We start from the raw sequence: 17,763 nt of genomic DNA, 5'->3' as shown, positions 1-17,763 counted from the left end.
TATTCTCATTAATTTGTTTAAGTGTGGGTTATGAGGCAACCGTATTCGTCCTGATTATGCGAATAATTACTATAATATTGAGTGTTACTCTGCTTGGTATATTTCTGAACTTTCTTTTTAGCAAGTTGGTGGCCAGATTATTTTATTTTGTACACAATTAGTGTATTTTGGAAGGGCAAGATTCTCTTAGATGGATTAAACTACATTTGGCAATAAGTTTTTCCTATAGTTAAAATTTTCCCATTGATGGCGTTATGAAAGGTCTTCTCTGGTTTCTAAAGTAGCTTGAACTTTAACGGCGGCATGATTGCAGCATTTGGTCGTAACTGTTTGGTTGCCTCACTTGCTTATCAGCTTGCTTGCAAAACGTTGATAGTAGGCCTTTTGCGAATCTTTAACGCAGGTTGGTGTTGTTGAGTCGTTTGTCTTCATTTTCAATTCCTAATCTAATATCGGTCATTACAATGCCCTTTGTTATTTATTTCTCCTTGTTTGGTATATCTGGCAATGTATATGTTCATCATTCAAACTCTTTATTAACTTTCTGTTTTATACTCCGCACCACTCGTATTAGTATGAGGTACATTAAGTTTGCGTTTACTCAAGATAAACCAATCTATTATTATACCAATCTGTTCAGAAGCATTTTTTTGAATCGGTCTAAGCCTATCTATTTGTTTGTCTGTTTGACCCGTTCGATATCATCCATTAAAAGGATTGTTTCTAAGAAAATTTGAAAATTACAAAATTTCGGGAAAAAGTCGCTGAGCAATAATGATATTTCGTCGTTTCGAATTGATGTGAAATATTTGGTTGGGATGATTCAATATTTTGAATCCTCAACGGGCAAAACTGAACCGATAGAAATTGGATATTTATATGATAAAATAGTATTATTTTCGATAGTTTATGATGGAATATTCTCATCGAATTTCGACTACTTAAGCCTATCACTCAGATTTCCCATCATATAAGAGTTCTAATGGCCTTTGTATAGTCAAAACGTACAATTTTTTAAAATATATAGTGATGAAAATTAGTGTATAAGAGTAATTTTATATGACAATCAAGAGGACTAACATTGCGCAAGAAACGGTCTAGTTTTTGGATCCGATTACATATAACGGTCTCATGCAAAGTAAGACTTTATAGAGGCGGAAAAATCCATTACGTTTATATGGGTAATGGCCTTTGCCAATAGCTAAAGAAAATTCGATTTACAAAAATGCGCTATGTGTGTTGACGTTTTGGCCACCCTCCTAAACTATTTGATAATAAAACACGTAAAAACATTGCAGTCGAGCAAAACCGACATTGAGATATCCTATGACTCTTCGCCTAATATAATTATTTGTTCAATTTCATGATAAAAATTATACGTGCATAGTTTCGATGCAAACCAATACATAGACAAGGGTACGAAAGGATACGATTTACGTTGTTTGATGCGATATAGAGACATAATTTTTGTGAGAACGTTTACATGGGTTATGGGTTAAATGGTTTCAACGAAATATTAAAATTAGCTTCTTTTTTTTTTTTCATATGACGACTTTTTCAAACGATGATTGAAGATCCCATGTTTGTAGCGTATAACTGAAAATGGAGAAAAAACGTTTGAAATGACTGCAAGGATACCCAAGTCGATAAAGAAATAGCAAACCCATCATCGAAGAAAGGGCGTGCATTCTTTCGATGAAGACGTTTACTACCCTCAGAAAGACTGTTGCAAGCTTCTTATCAAGGATATGTGTACTCAGTATTACATTCTACCAACCTAAGCATGTGCGGCTATCACTTAATATTGTAGAAAATTAATTAATATGCTGACGATCAAATCGCTATATAAATCATTCGTTTTAGAGAAACAGACTTTCAATTTAGATTTGACCGCATATGCGTTTAATTGAAAAGTGATTTCCTCAGATCTGAGTATTAAAGCACTAGCATCTAAGGCATTCGACTTTATTAAAAACTCTACCGCAATTGAGATTTGAGCCCACGACCACTGAGTTGCTAGTCGAGACTCTTGCCTACTCGGCCACTCAGGCGGTTATATATATACATTTCTAAAATTCTCTACTCTGAGCAGAATGACTTTGAATTCCAAAGGTGGCTTCATTGTCACACGTCGAACCGAAGTACGTAGCATTTTTTTAACAGTTTAATTGAATTGAATTTTAGTGCAGATTTTTAAGAAGCATAAAATCCAAATTGATTTCGAACTTTTTTTAAGTCAATATTTCCAAAAAAATCCTACTTCTTTCTTTATATTGTATTGAGCAGCCGTTATTTTTTGGCTTTGCATATCAGATAGAACGTTATTGCGTCGTCATTATGCCCTACACAACTTGTCGTACAGGGTGTATTAAAATTAGTGCGGTCGCATGTAACACGCAGAAGGGCTTAAGATGTATCCAGCTTTTATTATACCAATCAATTCAGAATCATAATCTGAATTAATTTAAGCTTTTCCGTCCGTCTGATGTCTATGTCCATGTTTAAGCAACAGATCGCCATTTTTGAGATATAGCCATAGTGGCGTGGTTTGATCCAAGGACGAACGCTATTGAAAATGGTTCGGATCAGTTGTAATATGGAAAAAAATTTTAACTTTCAAAATTTGTCGGCAAGAGTGGTTAAGTAATAGTATTAAGGAACTCTAAGTTGGAATGAGAACATTGGACCGGCTAGATCAATTTTTGAACCAGTTTCTCACTTTTTAACGAAAACTGAAGTTCAACAAACGATAAAAAGGTATAATTTTCAATGTTTCACGACGACAATTACATGACAAAAAAAAAAAAACGAAATGCATCAAATTAGAACCATCTCGGCCTATTTTTTTGGATTCTAGCCCAATAACGATTTTCATGAAAATTGATCCTTTGTAGAGCAGAAAAGTCTAAGTTTCATGATGTGCTGATCGAAATTGATCCATAATATTATAGTAATTTCATACAAGAATGAACTTCACAAAGTTTATAGATCATTTACGCCTATTTTGAATTGTACTGTACGCACATGAATAATACGCCTTTTTATGGAGAAACAAGATGTGATTTTTGTGTTTCTTAATAAATGTAGGGTATTTAATGGACTTCTGCGCCCGATTACAATGTCCTTATTTGTTTTGTTTTCAAAAAAAATTGTAATGAACATTCTTTGACGTATCGCAACGAATCCACCAATGATGTAGAAAATTTGTTTCAATAAGGTGATGTGTGTTTCGTGAATAGTTTCGGAAAGAATAAAACGAATGAGTTCAACTTTTGTCAAGAACTTTTGACATTATATTTACATTTTTTTTTTTTTTTTTTTTTTTGAGGCTAACTTTTACAGGCATGGCGAAAGTCCCAAAAGATGCGAGCGAAGTAAAGTAAATTTGAGAAAAATGTTGCATCTTTGATGCGATTTCGCGGATCGAATTCAAAAATTCTAATAATGCTAATGAGTTTAAGTCGTGCTGATGTAAATTGAATTGTGAACAGCCTAAAAAAACCAGTCTAAACTTTCGAGGAATGTTCGACTTTTCGTGCGGTGTTTATTTAACTCTTGGAGAATTTGAGAAGCTCATCAATATATATGCATACACTCATACATTTATAGCTTTTTCATTTTTTTTTTTTGTTTTTTTGTTTTTTTTTTTTTTTACTTTTTAAAGTATAGACATGTATGGAGTATATTATTATTACGTAATATCATAAATATTTTGACTATGTTTTTTTTTTTTTTTTAAATTATCTAATAAAAATGTAACCGTTTAATTATAATTTTCCATCAAATGGTGTCTTTACAAAATAAGTGACTAGATTTCCTTTGCCCTTCACATATGTTAAACCTCGGCATTCGCATTCATAGCCGGCTGCAATTAGAACTTTGGCTGTATGCTCTGTTGTCTAGAAAAATTGATGATTATAACAATAAATTTAGAGACGAGCGTTCGTTTCACACGATTTTATTACTTACTTGTAAACGTCCCATTACACCGCATGAATCCATACGTGACGCGACGTTCACTGTATTGCTCCATATATCGTATTGAGGCTTTTGCGCTCCAATTACACCGGCTATTACAGGTCCATGATTTAGGCCAATACGCAGGCGAAACCTTTGAAATGATTCACGATTAATCGAATCCAAAATTGACATCAATGCTATAGCGAACTCCACCAATATAACCACGGTATGTTCTTCGGTGCGTTTTTCGTCCTGGCCATGAAAGCATTAAAATTAATTTCAATGTGTTTGCGTTTCAAGCGAGAGCTTGAGAGTGTTAAAGCTAAAAACTGAAACAATCCCGAAAAGCTGAATTAAATTACAAAAGCCCCACTGTGCATCAACAAATTATAATATATTGTTTTAAGAAAATATAAAATATATTGATTGGAATTTGAAAATAGGAGATGCTCGAGTCAATTTGCCAGGAATGGAAAATCGGATGATTATACAAAATTTGACGGACTAAAAGTTTGGTAAATTACTGATTGCTTCTCACGTGTAAGAGACTACCAATTATGATTATGCGGCGATAATCTACTAGACAGTATGATGCAATGCAAATCCTATCATTTATTGTAAACCAAAATATTCTCATTATATTTTTTTTTTTCACGTCAATATCCCCCCGATTAGTTGGATAGACGAATAAGTAATTTTGATTGTGGCGATGAATTGACTACAGGTAGAAGATGAGATTCGTGGCTATTTGCCGTCTTCGCATTTACAATCAATCTTTTCCTGGTTTGTTTTAGCCTATTTTAGCGATTATTAGACATAAATATTCACGTATGACAGCTCTAAGGAGCCTTAAGGCTTACCACAAAATTACGCGTCAGCTGCATTATTATTATTATTATTATTATTATTATTTTTTTCAATTTAATAAAGAAGAAATAATTAATTGATTTACGCTTTATTTTCATGTTTATTCCACTTCGATTTTAAGAAATTTTGTGTTTATACAATTCATACATACCGTAGCGCCTTCTTCTTTACCGGGTCTTAAACCCGAAGCGCACATGTACGTGCTAGCAATAGTTTTAATTTTTTCAATGCCGCTATATTTCGGTTTTAAAAGCAACTAAACGGGGAAAAAGAATAGAGGGAAACCGTGAAACTGTATTGAAAATTTCGTTTTTAATTCACTCGTTATTTACCTTATCGAAATCGCAAATAATTTCATTTAATAGACGTAGGCATTCCAGGCCTTGTTTATTGACATCGGTCTCATCGTAGAATTCTTTATAATTCGGTATTGAGGCGAACATGACCGCTACGCATGAGTAACTTTCATGATATAATTCAGCAGAGCGTTCTTGATGTAAAAAATGCGTTGCCACATGCGCAGGTAAGATATTCTCTAAGAGAATCTGTTCGTTCAATAATGAAAACACACACGCACACACACACACACACACACACACACACAAAATAAATAGTTGCAGAGCAAATTAGAATTAGAGTAAGCTCACTTTGTTAATGCCTCTCATGGTTTCTACTTCTTCTTGTTCTACTTTCAGTTTCGCTTTCCAGAGGAAATCGGTTCGCGCCACATATTCACCTTGACGATCGAGTGTATGCAATATGGCAATAACCAATAGTAGTAGAAGAAAACCTTTCACTTCCAGCGGTAAACTGAAATTGTTTGAGACAACAACGACGATTAGAAATGTTGTCAACATTTCTCCATGCCCTGCCGTTTACCTATAATCCATATAGAAGAAATTGTATTGTTGATAAAGATCGCTAAAATGTAATGCAATAACTTGAGAAATGAGCGATGAAAGCATTATGAAGAGTTTCAGTATGAAACCGGAACGTAAAAATGCTGAAACTGCTGCCAAACTAATCGCGCAACAGAATAAATAAATGGGAGCTACTTCTAAACGGTGATAGAGCAGGATTGGCATTACTTCAGACACCATATTGTTGTCAAAATGACTATCTGTTGAATAATTGCTAGAATTTAAGTTTAAATCTGTTACCGGGCCAACGCTGAAATCAATCTACGCGAATATGCGCATAAAATAAATGTTTAGTGAACTTTTGCAACATATTTCAAGATGATCACGATCTACTTACCACACTGAATACTGCACTAACGGATACTAAAATATTGACAATAACAAATATAGCTAAACGCAAGTATCGGCTGCTTGCAACTACTTGGCCTGTACCGTTGCGTTCTGTTACCGTACCGTTAACTTCAGGTACTTGCACATTACTTAAATACAAAAACAAAGCCAACGATAAGCAACTTGTCATCAACGAGCCCAGCAACGCTATGCTCCTGCAAAAGACAAAACAAAACTGTTTATTCCATCATCAATTAAATGTTTCTTTAAATGTGTATCGTTGATAACATACACATCGAGCACAATCAATTGCACCGCAGCCATAGAGATGAAGAGTAAAAAAGCACAAATTACATCGTAACGAAAATGCGTATCTGGACGTGCTCGATACATAGCCTCCCTGGGTGTATTGCGATACCACATGGTAAGCGGCCTCAATTCGGTAGGTGGTCCGAAGCAATTAAAATTGAAACATTTACGCTCCGGTGGTAGTAAATTTGATTCAATCATCGCGATGCTCTTGCAAAGGATCCAAGTAAAAATTAACAACAAGAATAAAAAAGAAAAAAAAAACATTCATTTACCGCGCGACTAAATAAATAATTTGAAATTCTATTTCTCTTTCCTCTTACTTACACTATATATATATGCATAAAAAAAAAAAAAAATTAAAAAAAAAAAATGCCCTCTAGTCTACAGTGATAGATAGATAGATAATTATAAAAATTGTAATGAGAATTGCGCCTTCGTTCTCACTTAAACTATCAATGATAGTTTCTTGTTAATCGTAACACTACGACAAGTGTATACTTTTTCGAGAAAGTCGATTATTAATTGAATTTATCTCAAATAATTTTTCTACATCGTTGTTTATATTCTATCACTATCTTTGGTAAAACGACTTAATTTATGGACTCAATCGGAATAATTTCATTTAAAAAATCATGATCTTGTTCATTAATTTCCCGCAACCAATCAGTTACGGTATAGCGACTATATTTGAAAAAGAATTCCGAATTTTCATTTCTTGTATTTTGATAGATCTCTCTACAAAGCACTCTATTTTGAAAAGCTTCTCATATGATATAAATTTTTCATTATCGATATATTTCGGCAAAAAAACCGGGGGGCAAACTGACTGATTTTTGCGTATTAAATGAATTTGGAAAATATAAAAAATAAGATGGAATCATTTTGATTGAACTTTCTGTCATAAAAAGGTTCCTCTAAGAAACAAGTAAGAAAATTATATTCAGCGGGAACTGAATTTCGCATACCCATCACTATGCTTTTCGCATTTCTACTCTTCAAGTTCTTTTATTTGATACTTATATCGCTGGTATTATTACGAAAAAATTAGTCGCGATGTCCAACGTAGTCATTTCAAAATTAACCCATTTTTAGGCAGATAATATATCTTCATTTGAGGAATGTACAAAATAGTGAAAAAAAAAAATAAAACTGTATTACTGGTAGCCTTTGTGTGGGCATGGCCGATCAATTACTTTTTTGGACCGAAAAGGGGAAAGAGTTTCGCAAAGTCAATGTGGAAAATTTTAGCCTTCTAACTTTACCAATATCCAGATAACGACAAAAAAAATCCAAAAATTTTTGTTAAGAAAAACGGAGTTGCGCTCCGGACTTAAGCTCCACTGTGCACTTCTGCTCTAAACAATTTGGCCAATTTTCAATACCAATCTGCGAGCGGGCAATTTCCAATGTGTTTATCAAATTTAGCACAATATCTTTACTTTTTGTGTTCAGGAGAGTGCACACAATACACGCCACACAAATGGACAGACATGCCTTGGATGTTACATACATTATGGTGGAAAAAAAAAAAAAAAACAAAATGAGTATACCCCTAGGACCCCCGCGAACAAGCTGAATGATGTGTTCAAGTGCTGGAAGGTACTTGATGGACCATAAAAATTTAATTTCTTTATTTTCTTCCTTTATTTCTTAACTTTGTTGCGTTATTATCTGTTATAAAAGAATTACAAAAAAAAAAAAAAAAAATGGCCTTATTGGTCAGATCGCGGTAATAAGTAATAAAAATAGAGATTAAAAATTTTTTTTTCTGAAACTTATTGGATTTTCATAAGGAAAACAATTGGTGTTTGCCTTAAGCAACTTAATTCACTCAATTAAGTTATGAGAAAATGCCGCTTCACTGAGACTACATATGTAAGTACAAACGGAGAATATTGTCTTACTTAGAATCGCTATCAAACTTTTTTTCTACCGCTAAGCGAACTGCGATTTATCAAGGCGCATATATTACTTATACGCAACATTATTTAAACGTTGTTTTTGCAAAGAAAAAAAAAAACTTTCTAAAGCTCCTAAGCTGCATGGTGTGTGCCTTAGCTTTAATGAAGATTTTAGATTTGCTTTCATTTATTTTTTGTTTTCATTTAAAATTTTTCCTTTCATGCTGGCTTGTGATACACGCATACGAACTATGTATATATGAAGTCCAGAATGTCGAAGAACTTCTTTCCTGCTGATGCAATAAATTTAATTTAAAAACTCTTTAATGAAATTTAAATTAAGAACAGTTTCTCTCTTCTGATTTGCAAATATAGACATGTGCGTTATTAAGGTCATTAAGGGCAGATAAACTGATATTCAAACTATTGCGGAATATAATCAGAATCAATAATAACAACAATAATAATTAATATCTTAGAAAAGTGATTGGAAGGTAAGTGAAAATACTTACAGCTAAACCAATATTTTTAACTAATTTTGATTCGGCTATGTTAGCGAACGGTCGATCGGCACCCCAACATTCAACGTATTTAGTCATTTTCGATGAGGGACGATTACGGGTAACTGCAAATGAGTGTAAAATATCGAAAATTCTAATCAAAATGAAAATGAATAAAAGAAACAAATAGAAAAGACAAGCAAGAAAATTGTATATAGTTTTGGCTAAATTTTTTTGTACCTACCATCTTTATCTCAAAAAAAAAAAAAAAAAAAAAAAAAAATTAAAATTTTTTCAATCCATAAAATTTGATGTTAAGTGGTTGACGTTTTCCATTTTTGTAGGATCATACAAACTACAAATGTACACTGGAAATATTGTCGTTGTTGTTGTATCTGTTGTTATAGTCTATGAGTAATGAGGAAAACGTCTAATTTTCTTGCTTTTGAAGACACGAGATGATCTCAGCTTATATATTGTACTGAAGGTGAGTCCTGTTCATCGATTTGAATTATTTTTAACATTAAATTGCGTACAGATGAACGTTGAACGTTATACATAGACGGACGGACGTATAAAGTAATATGCATAAATCGATTGAAAAGTTGATACTGATCATGAATATATAGTTATAGTTATATTTTATATAGGATCATTGAAATTGCCTTTGATGTTTTGCAAAATGCACCCATCCCGCATCATCGGGTTTTTTTTTTTTTTTTTTTTTAATTATGTAAGGAAAATATAAAATAAAATCATAATAAATTCATTTAAAGCAACAAAAAAGTTACGTATAAAATTTTATTAAATCAACGAACCTCCATGACCGCGAAAACTTTCACTGTGATGAATAGACATTTTGCGTTCCATAAATGCGCCGGATGAACGCCTTCTGTCAGCAAAAGATATTAAGCCTGAAATCATGAGAATTTGAAAAGTTTTTTTGCCTTTTGTTTTTGTTTTTTGTTTTTTTTTTTTTTACATCAAAAGCAATAATAATGAAATTGTTGTTACATATATATATATATACGTTCGATGTACTGAAATGACACAAACGCTTTTGCTCTTTTCATTGGGTTGAACAATGAGGAGCAGCGGTTCAGATTAAAACAGAATATCTATTACCTTGAACGGACAGTTTCCGTCTATTTTTAGCTTCTGTTGTATCGGTGGCCAATAAATTACTACCACCAAGAATTGTGCTTGCATTTGTTGCCGGGACTTTTTTTACCCCTGTTGTAGTCGTCGTATCAACGTTTGTTACTGTTATTTCCTCCATCGCATTTTCAGTTTCTGTTTTTGTCTTAACATTACAATCATTTTCATTTTCATTTATTATTGTCACAACTAAGGCATTTGTGCCAGTTGATTGTACTTTGCTATCATCGTTCGTATTATGCGAATCCGTAAAAGAATCTTGCTGTTTAATGCTGATGCTCTGGCAGCTGGTGCTGGTGATTCGTTCTGTGTTCGACTCTTGATGGTTTAACGCATTATTGGCGGGTTGTTTCAATTCAACTGTGTCTTCATCTTCTTCCTCTTTTATCGACATTGATGCGGCTGAACTTAGTTGGGTTATCTTTAATTCCGGATTATTAATGGTCGTAGTTGAGATTACCTTTGTAACGAATGTTTCGTCGTTATCGTGACTTTTGAAATTCACCACAGTAAGTGGCAAAAGCGGTTTATCAGATGAATCCACTTCCGTATCGTTATTCTGATGCATATTGTTTTTTGTTAATTTTGGACTCTCTTTATCGGGCGTTGCTGTCATTTCGATAACTTGCGGTACGAAATGACTGATATAGGTGGTTTTCTTAAAACACAAACAAACAAAAAGCAAACAATTTATTCGTAAATTATCATTAGCCATAAATGTTATTCATTGTTTCATCGTACCTTCGGTGGGACGATCAAATATGTTTCAATTTTATGATCTGCCAAATATGAATCACGACTTGCACCATTCCCTTCCTCCACTTCAAATTTATCGTTGAGACATTGCAACGTACGTTTCGTGATATGAACTCGTCTGCAAACAGTCAATTATTTTATGAACATGATTATAATAATAAACGTTTTATATATGTATAGCATATTAGGAATATGCGTTAGTATTAGTACAAATAAAAGATTTATTATTTCTGCTTAGGAAAAACAAATGATAACAACGCTCATTAATTCAGTCTTGTTCTGCAGTTCATAATTGTATCGCAAATTTTGTAAGCAAAATTTTTGTTTTGCAATAGTAAACTGATCAATAAGTGCCGTGACTAAATATAGGAAACAAACTTTTCTTTTTTAAGCAAAATTCGAGGTTGTTTATTAGCATAGCCGCATAGTCCAAGTTTTCTCTAATGTTTCAATGCATTCTTCATCTGTCAAGACCTTTAAAATACGCTTTAATGCCGAGAATTGACTTCGTCGATACATTTTCGTCGAAGCAATTTTCTTTTCCACGAGCATACCTTTAGGGTTATAATCACTGAGGGCATAATCTAGAGAATGCGATCGGTGTGGAAGCTAATCGGGCTTGAATTCGGACACAGTTCATTGTCTTGATCAGCCGTTTCGGCTTTCGAGCCGCTTTTGTTTGTTTTTTTTTTTTTTTTTTTTTGCTTGGGTAATCTCTTCCATCAATGGAATTGTAAGGGGACATATAATATATGCTTTTCATAGGTTTCTACCCGACCACTATTGCATTTTTGCCGGCTTTATGCTGCTTTCACAATGCACTTTCCACTTAGCGAACTGCCGATTCGATTCGGGAGCGTGGTATTGAGCGCAGGTTTAATCCATTGCCACATATCAAATGAGAAATCCTTTTTATACCGCTCCACATAGTGCGCCAAATCACGGACATGTGGAGACTTTTGTTTTACTGCGTGTACGCGGATCATTTGTTGGGGGAACAGCCTTCTTATGCGCGAGCGTTCAACGAACAAAATGGTGAATACGGTTCTTCTTGACATTTTTAAAATGTCGGCTAACTTTTCTAACTTCACTTTCAGAATTTTTTTAAAGTTTTTCCGTACAATCATCTTTTTCTGGCGTGGACTACGTTTAGCATCCATCATCAGTGTTCGCACGATCACGTTTAAAATTGTTAAATCACCATCAAGTTATTATTTTCGACGAGGAATAATTGCCTCAATACTTTTCAAGCCAATGTTAAATAGACATTTCTGTCTGCGTACCTGCCCTTCCAATCTTTTCGTTTGTCTGTCTAACGTGTGAGAGACTCGGCCACAACCGCGTTCACAATGGCTAAAATATTACAACATAATATCTGCTTGGCAGATAATGAACGAAATTCTTGTGCAAGTATTTATTAGAATCATATACTACAACTATGCCCAACAATAGAGACGAAGACTTTAATTATTTCTTTTTTAAATTTATTTATTATTTTAAACCTATTTCGTCACACACAAATAAGGGGCCCGCCAATAGCTTGGCCCGGCAGAAGGAATTCATAGTACACTACATACCGTGATAATCGACGAAAACTCTTAAAATCACTTTGATTTTTAAGTGGATTTGGTGCGGGTTTTTCGGTCTTGGCTCGATATTCGCATGATTGACTGATTGTTTTCATTGTACATTTCGTACATGATTGCCTCACAAATGTGATCGCAGTAAGCTACAATCTGTAACTTGCAAGATGAATCAGCTGTTTTGATGAGAAATGGCGAACGAAAGACGCTTCCCGTGGTTTTCTGAAAACGCGATCCGAAATTGATTCGGACTACTACTAATTGACGTTGCACATAATCGAGGAAAAAACAAATTTTTTTAATTTTAAATTTTTATGCATTAGTGTAAGGTGATGTGTATCAACGGTTCACCGCAAGGCAAGCGCAGAATTCTTTCTCGCTATATTTAGAAATTGAACATAGATTTAACTGCTCGTCCGGTTTTTACAAGTTTTTGAATATTTTGCACAATTTTTATAAAGATGATGTGACCGTATGTGACGATATGAGGTCATTGTAGACTTTCTTGCAAATACAATTTAATTAACTTGAGCGTAAGTGGTCTCGTGCTCTATGCCTGTGTTCTTTTTTCAAATGATGAAATGAAATGATAAAGTGTCAGCCAGTTAGGATATTGTATTCGTTTTCATTTATCTAACAATTTTTAATAAAACTCATAACAATGCAAAGCGAGTTATTATTCAACCAATATTCGATTATTATTTATTATTAATATATTTATTTATGTTTTACGCGGACAAATAACTGGCATATCATACATGAATGCATTTGTTTATTTAAAAAAAAAAAAAAAAAAAAAAAAATATCATAGAAATAAATGAAAAAAGAGAAAATAAAAAATGTTTTGTATTTACCCAGCGACACCACCGCTTTCCATATGATTGGCCAGGGTCACGTCATCACTCCATACATCGAATTGCCATTTGCGTAAACCTAAAACACCACAAAGGACGTTGCCTGTATGAATGCCGATACGCATATCAACGTTTATACTAGTCGCCTCGCGTACATGCCTGCAATATAAGGATAAAACTTTTCATTGACGATTTGAGAGGTAATAATAAATAGTTTCATGTCGACCTTCATTCACCTTTTTTTAGGCAATGATTAGAAATGTTCTTAAGAGAATCTATTAAACATTTGTTTATATGAGTTCAACATCTAATGGCGATAGTGTCCCGCCTAAATGTCATCTAAATCGTGATCATTGCAAAAATTCTATTCGAATTCATTCGGAATCAAAATTTCATTCGCTTACTAAATATAAGATCATAAGTGCTAAGATATTCGTTGTAAGCCGAATTTAAATAAAGCATCTACTGGCACTAATTGAAATAAATAAATAAATAAATAAATAACTATTGTCTATAATATTAAGATAACAATGAAATTGTGAAACAAAGTTTTGGTGCAGGTACTCTAGTTTCCCTATAGTGGAAAAACCGTAAAGTAAAATAGAACGGCTTTAGCTTAAAACAAAAATATATAGATCTGGCAACCTTAAATTCTATCAGAAACCTAGCGTGAAGTTTAAATTTAATGAAATAAAATGTTATTCTGTTATTATTTTCGCTCAAATAAATTTAATCATAATATGTATTGAGATAAAAAAAAATATATATGTATATAATTCATATGTGCGAGAAGGTTAAGAGGGCTTGTATCGTTTGTCCTTTTGTGCATACATTTTCATTTCATTTAAGATTATTTATGACAATTGAATTTATTGATTCATCTAGAAGGTTAAGGGACGCCGTTCAAAGATTGCATTTAAAGAACCTGAGCAGAGAAACAACGCACATTACGTGCATCCAAATGAACCTACGCAATGCGTTTTGATTCTTAGTCGATAAATTAATTTACAATGTCCGACAAACTTACTGGAGACAATATAATCTTTTTACTGATGGCGGTTTAGGCTGCGCTGCCATTCCCTGATGGGAGTCGATCAGTGCTAATAGCCTCCGCGTATCGATCTGGCAAGGCAGACATACTCAGCTCCCGATGTACAATTTCTTGTCCAGTCCTGCCAGTCCTCAGCTCCCGATGTACGATTCCTTGTTCAGTCCTGCCAGTCCTACAGACTGGCCATGATTCTAACGTGCCCCTTACTGTTTGTGGCAGCTCAAGCGACACTTCCAAAGGTAAGGGTCTTCTTGAATATCTGTAGAAATTAAAGCTATTGTTCTAAATCGATAGGTGAAACCCTCTTTTAAAAATAGAATTAACGAGGAGTTGTTAGATGTTAGTCTCGCCAGTAGCCATTTAAGTTCCTCTGTCCCGGGGTGGTATGTATCCCGCGAGTTCTCATTGCCGGACCATGGCGATGCGATATTGCGGATGGTGCAATACCAGTGCCAGACTTACAGAGATCCCAAATGTATAAGATGAGAATTGTTCTGCTTTCTAGGTTTTGCAAACGTCCGCATCTCCCCAACAAGGTGGAGTATATTTGACATGAAGCGCAAATGCTTTGTTCAAACATACAGGAAGCCTAACAAGAAAGCTGGCATTTAAAAACCAAAAAGTCTGAAAGGGTCATGTCTTGGTGGAATCAGAGGTTTCAAAAGCTAAGATCTTAGGCCAGGAAGCTTTTCAACAAAACTAAAAAATCTAGTGATTGGATTAATTATAAGGAAGCTCTCATATAATCCTAAGCTGAATCGGGCGAAGCGCACCGTCTGAAAGCAGGACTATGAAGATATAAATAATCTTCGACAAGCAGCACGGCTCCGAAAAGCACTGGCAAAACCAAGCGGTGATTACAGAGGACGTCCTGAGGAAAATGATCGCCTCTTCTTAGAGATTCGTCTTCCTGAATGTGAGTGGAATGCAAGATCCCCGGACCGCGCATTTTCAAGGTAAATAGATACGTCAAGTTCTAAGGACCGCAGTCTCGTTAGCAAAATTTTTTGCACGAGTGCAATAGGCCGTGTCAACTATCGGGGAAAAGATAAGAAAAACCTTATATAGTACAACAGGGTGTAGAAAGTTTGGTCGAAAGTCGTTAGACTATGGCTATGGGCGAATACGGTAGATTTTTTAAATCGCGGTACGGCATGCCCGCACAATTAATTAATTACCGGCATAAAAAAAATTCAAAGCTAACCTTAAAGATTTAAGTGAAGTTGGGAACCCGTAATCTAAGAAAAATGGAATTTGCCTTGAAGATCTTCGTTGCCTTCCTTTTAGTATCTCCCTAAATAATTTTGTATCTTTCAAAGTGCTTCTTACCAAATGCAATGCTACCTCTAAATTTAATCATACCTTATTAAAGGTGTGGTTGTGTTTGACTGTTTCGACTCAATCAGTCGCCATCCAGTTGCTATGCTAGGTTAAATCATGTTTTGTGTCTTTCTGTCCTCGTTATGCACAATGCGCTTAAAGGCACTATGGTTCACTTAATATCTGAGAAGAAACGGATGCTAATAATAATTAATTACATACGATAAGACAACGTGCAAATAATTTCCAACTCAATATCAATTTGGAAATCAAATTTTACAAAGCGGAAAGACGGTCAAGATTTAAATTAACTAAAGCATTGTAAACGAAGCAAACTGTACTGGAAGACCAATTACCAAGGAAACGTTGAAGACAATAAAAGCTTCAAGTCCCTAAAACCCTGCTGAAAAAGAAGCTAGTATTGAAGAAGGTTATGATAAACTCTCTTTAAATTTAACCAAAAATTCTTAAGACAATTCCATATATAACGGATTTGTTTCAAATATGAAAACGAAAGAAGACTCTAAGAAAATCAAAAAATTTCATTTCGACCACCTAGGAACGCAAATAAGCAATATGTTAACGAACCAAAAAAAAAAAGGTTAACAAAACTGAAAAGTCAGCATTTTTACTAAATGCTTTAAAATAGACGCAGTTATGATATGAACAACATTGACAACAGCAATAGAAGAATTATTCATACGAGATAAAGAATCTGCAATTGTTGAGCGGAGAATATGTGATTGAAAAAGGACTCGAAAAAGTAAGTAGAGAATGAAAGGGGAGTATTTAGCAAATAAAAAGAAAAAGCTTATTGAGGATTTCCACCAGGAGAAAGGAAAACCAATTATCTGATTTCAACGTTAGAAAAGCAAAACTGCAAGGCAAGTAATTAGCGAATGGCAAAAGCAGAAAGTGAAGCGAGCGGCTATAGACAAACAAGGCAAAATTTTAAAACACGAAGATAAATATCAAAATCGTCTAAACGCTAAGACTAACTGCAAAGTGCCACAGGTGAAAAATGAAAAAGCCATTGGACAATATTAAAGAGCTTTGAAAAATAATGAAGAATGCAAAGTTAGGCAAGTCGTTTAAACGAAAAAGATTCGCAAAAAGTCGAATCTGTGGAAAAGCTGTCGGAATAGGCATACAGTTACACTTTCGACGAAGGCCAATAATTACGAGGACATATACAAATGTAAACTAAGAAGACTACGAAATGCAGCTTAACTACGACCGATCTGAAGTTGAAAAGGTGAACATTAGAAAAGTTACAAAGTGAATTGCTATTGCAATTGAAATCATTTAAAAATAGTATAAGTCATTTGCCGCTAATGGCAATGCACGAAGAGTAGAAATTATGCGGCGGACGTACCGTGTAATTTGTAAAAGAAGAAATAGGCCTACATTTCATATTTATAAATTTTTTTATTGAAAACTTGGATAGACTTCTTCACACGTACGCATATTTTTATACCCATCACCGAAGGATGAGAGGTATATGCGTTTTGAGAAAATGTTTGCAACGTCCCAAAGGAAGCAGCACCGACCCCACAAAGTATATATATTTTTGATCGGTATTAAATTCTAAATCTATTTAAGCATGTCCGACTATCCGTCTATCCTTCCTTTGTAAACATTCCGCAAAAGTGAAGCCATCGATTTCAAATTTAGCTCAAATATTGGAAGTTCTTGCACATAGAATGGAATTGAAATTGAGCTAAATCGGTCGAAGAACATACCCACAGCATCACATATTCTGATAATACCTTTGTGTTTTAAAGGGAATGAAAAATTGATATTTTGCTCATTACGCATAAAGTATAGCAAATAAATATAAAAAAATTTGAACGCATATTCTATGGACGATACTCTAGCATTTATGGAAAAACTTGACCACGCCTACCCAATATTATAGTGTGTCAAAATTTAATTACTTTTTCCAAACCTTTATAACGCGCAGCAATAAGCTTCAAAAACCCTCTAAAGTATATAAATTCTTGGCCAGTTTCAAATTTGAAATGCACCTAAAGATGTCCGCCTATTCGTCTGTCCATCTGTTTATTTGCGTAACTTTGCAGTATTTATGGTAAGCATTCTCCCGTTAGCGAAAGTGAACATATCGAAGATACAAATTTGCAAAAGAGTTTGGCATTGACCTAAACTTTTCAAAGTACACGCCTACAACACCAACATGCCTATACGATAAAAACTTTTACTTTGAAAATGAAAAAAAAAAAACCAACTGCAC

General features: G+C 34.2%; 1 protein-coding gene across 3 annotated transcripts in view; it reads right to left on the bottom strand.

The window, feature by feature from the left end:
- Positions 1-3,721: 3,721 nt before the first annotated feature.
- Positions 3,722-17,763, bottom strand: part of LOC119645009 (adenylate cyclase type 2) — a 73,349-nt gene continuing 59,307 nt past the window's right edge. The window contains exons 9-22 of one of the 3 annotated variants that reach the window (XM_038044764.1): positions 13,142-13,300; positions 10,690-10,822; positions 9,916-10,606; positions 9,609-9,704; positions 8,803-8,915; positions 6,370-6,596; positions 6,085-6,292; positions 5,707-6,008; positions 5,475-5,637; positions 5,160-5,372; positions 4,979-5,083; positions 4,821-4,838; positions 3,970-4,212; positions 3,722-3,899 (exon numbers count right to left, since the gene is read on the bottom strand). In XM_038044764.1, coding sequence (XP_037900692.1) covers positions 3,768-3,899; positions 3,970-4,212; positions 4,821-4,838; positions 4,979-5,083; positions 5,160-5,372; positions 5,475-5,637; positions 5,707-6,008; positions 6,085-6,292; positions 6,370-6,596; positions 8,803-8,915; positions 9,609-9,704; positions 9,916-10,606; positions 10,690-10,822; positions 13,142-13,300 — 2,803 coding nt within the window. In that variant the 3' untranslated portion in view covers positions 3,722-3,767. The remainder of the gene's footprint in view (positions 3,900-3,969; positions 4,213-4,820; positions 4,839-4,978; positions 5,084-5,159; positions 5,373-5,474; positions 5,638-5,706; positions 6,009-6,084; positions 6,293-6,369; positions 6,597-8,802; positions 8,916-9,608; positions 9,705-9,915; positions 10,607-10,689; positions 10,823-13,141; positions 13,301-17,763) is intronic. The other 2 variants (XM_038044763.1, XM_038044765.1) reach the window with 2 other exon arrangements.

Source organism: Glossina fuscipes, unplaced genomic scaffold (genome assembly GCF_014805625.2).
Source record: "Glossina fuscipes isolate IAEA_lab_2018 unplaced genomic scaffold, Yale_Gfus_2 1, whole genome shotgun sequence".
Taxonomy (NCBI): Eukaryota; Metazoa; Arthropoda; class Insecta; order Diptera; family Glossinidae; genus Glossina; species Glossina fuscipes.
This window is presented reverse-complemented; position numbering and strand designations above follow the sequence as displayed.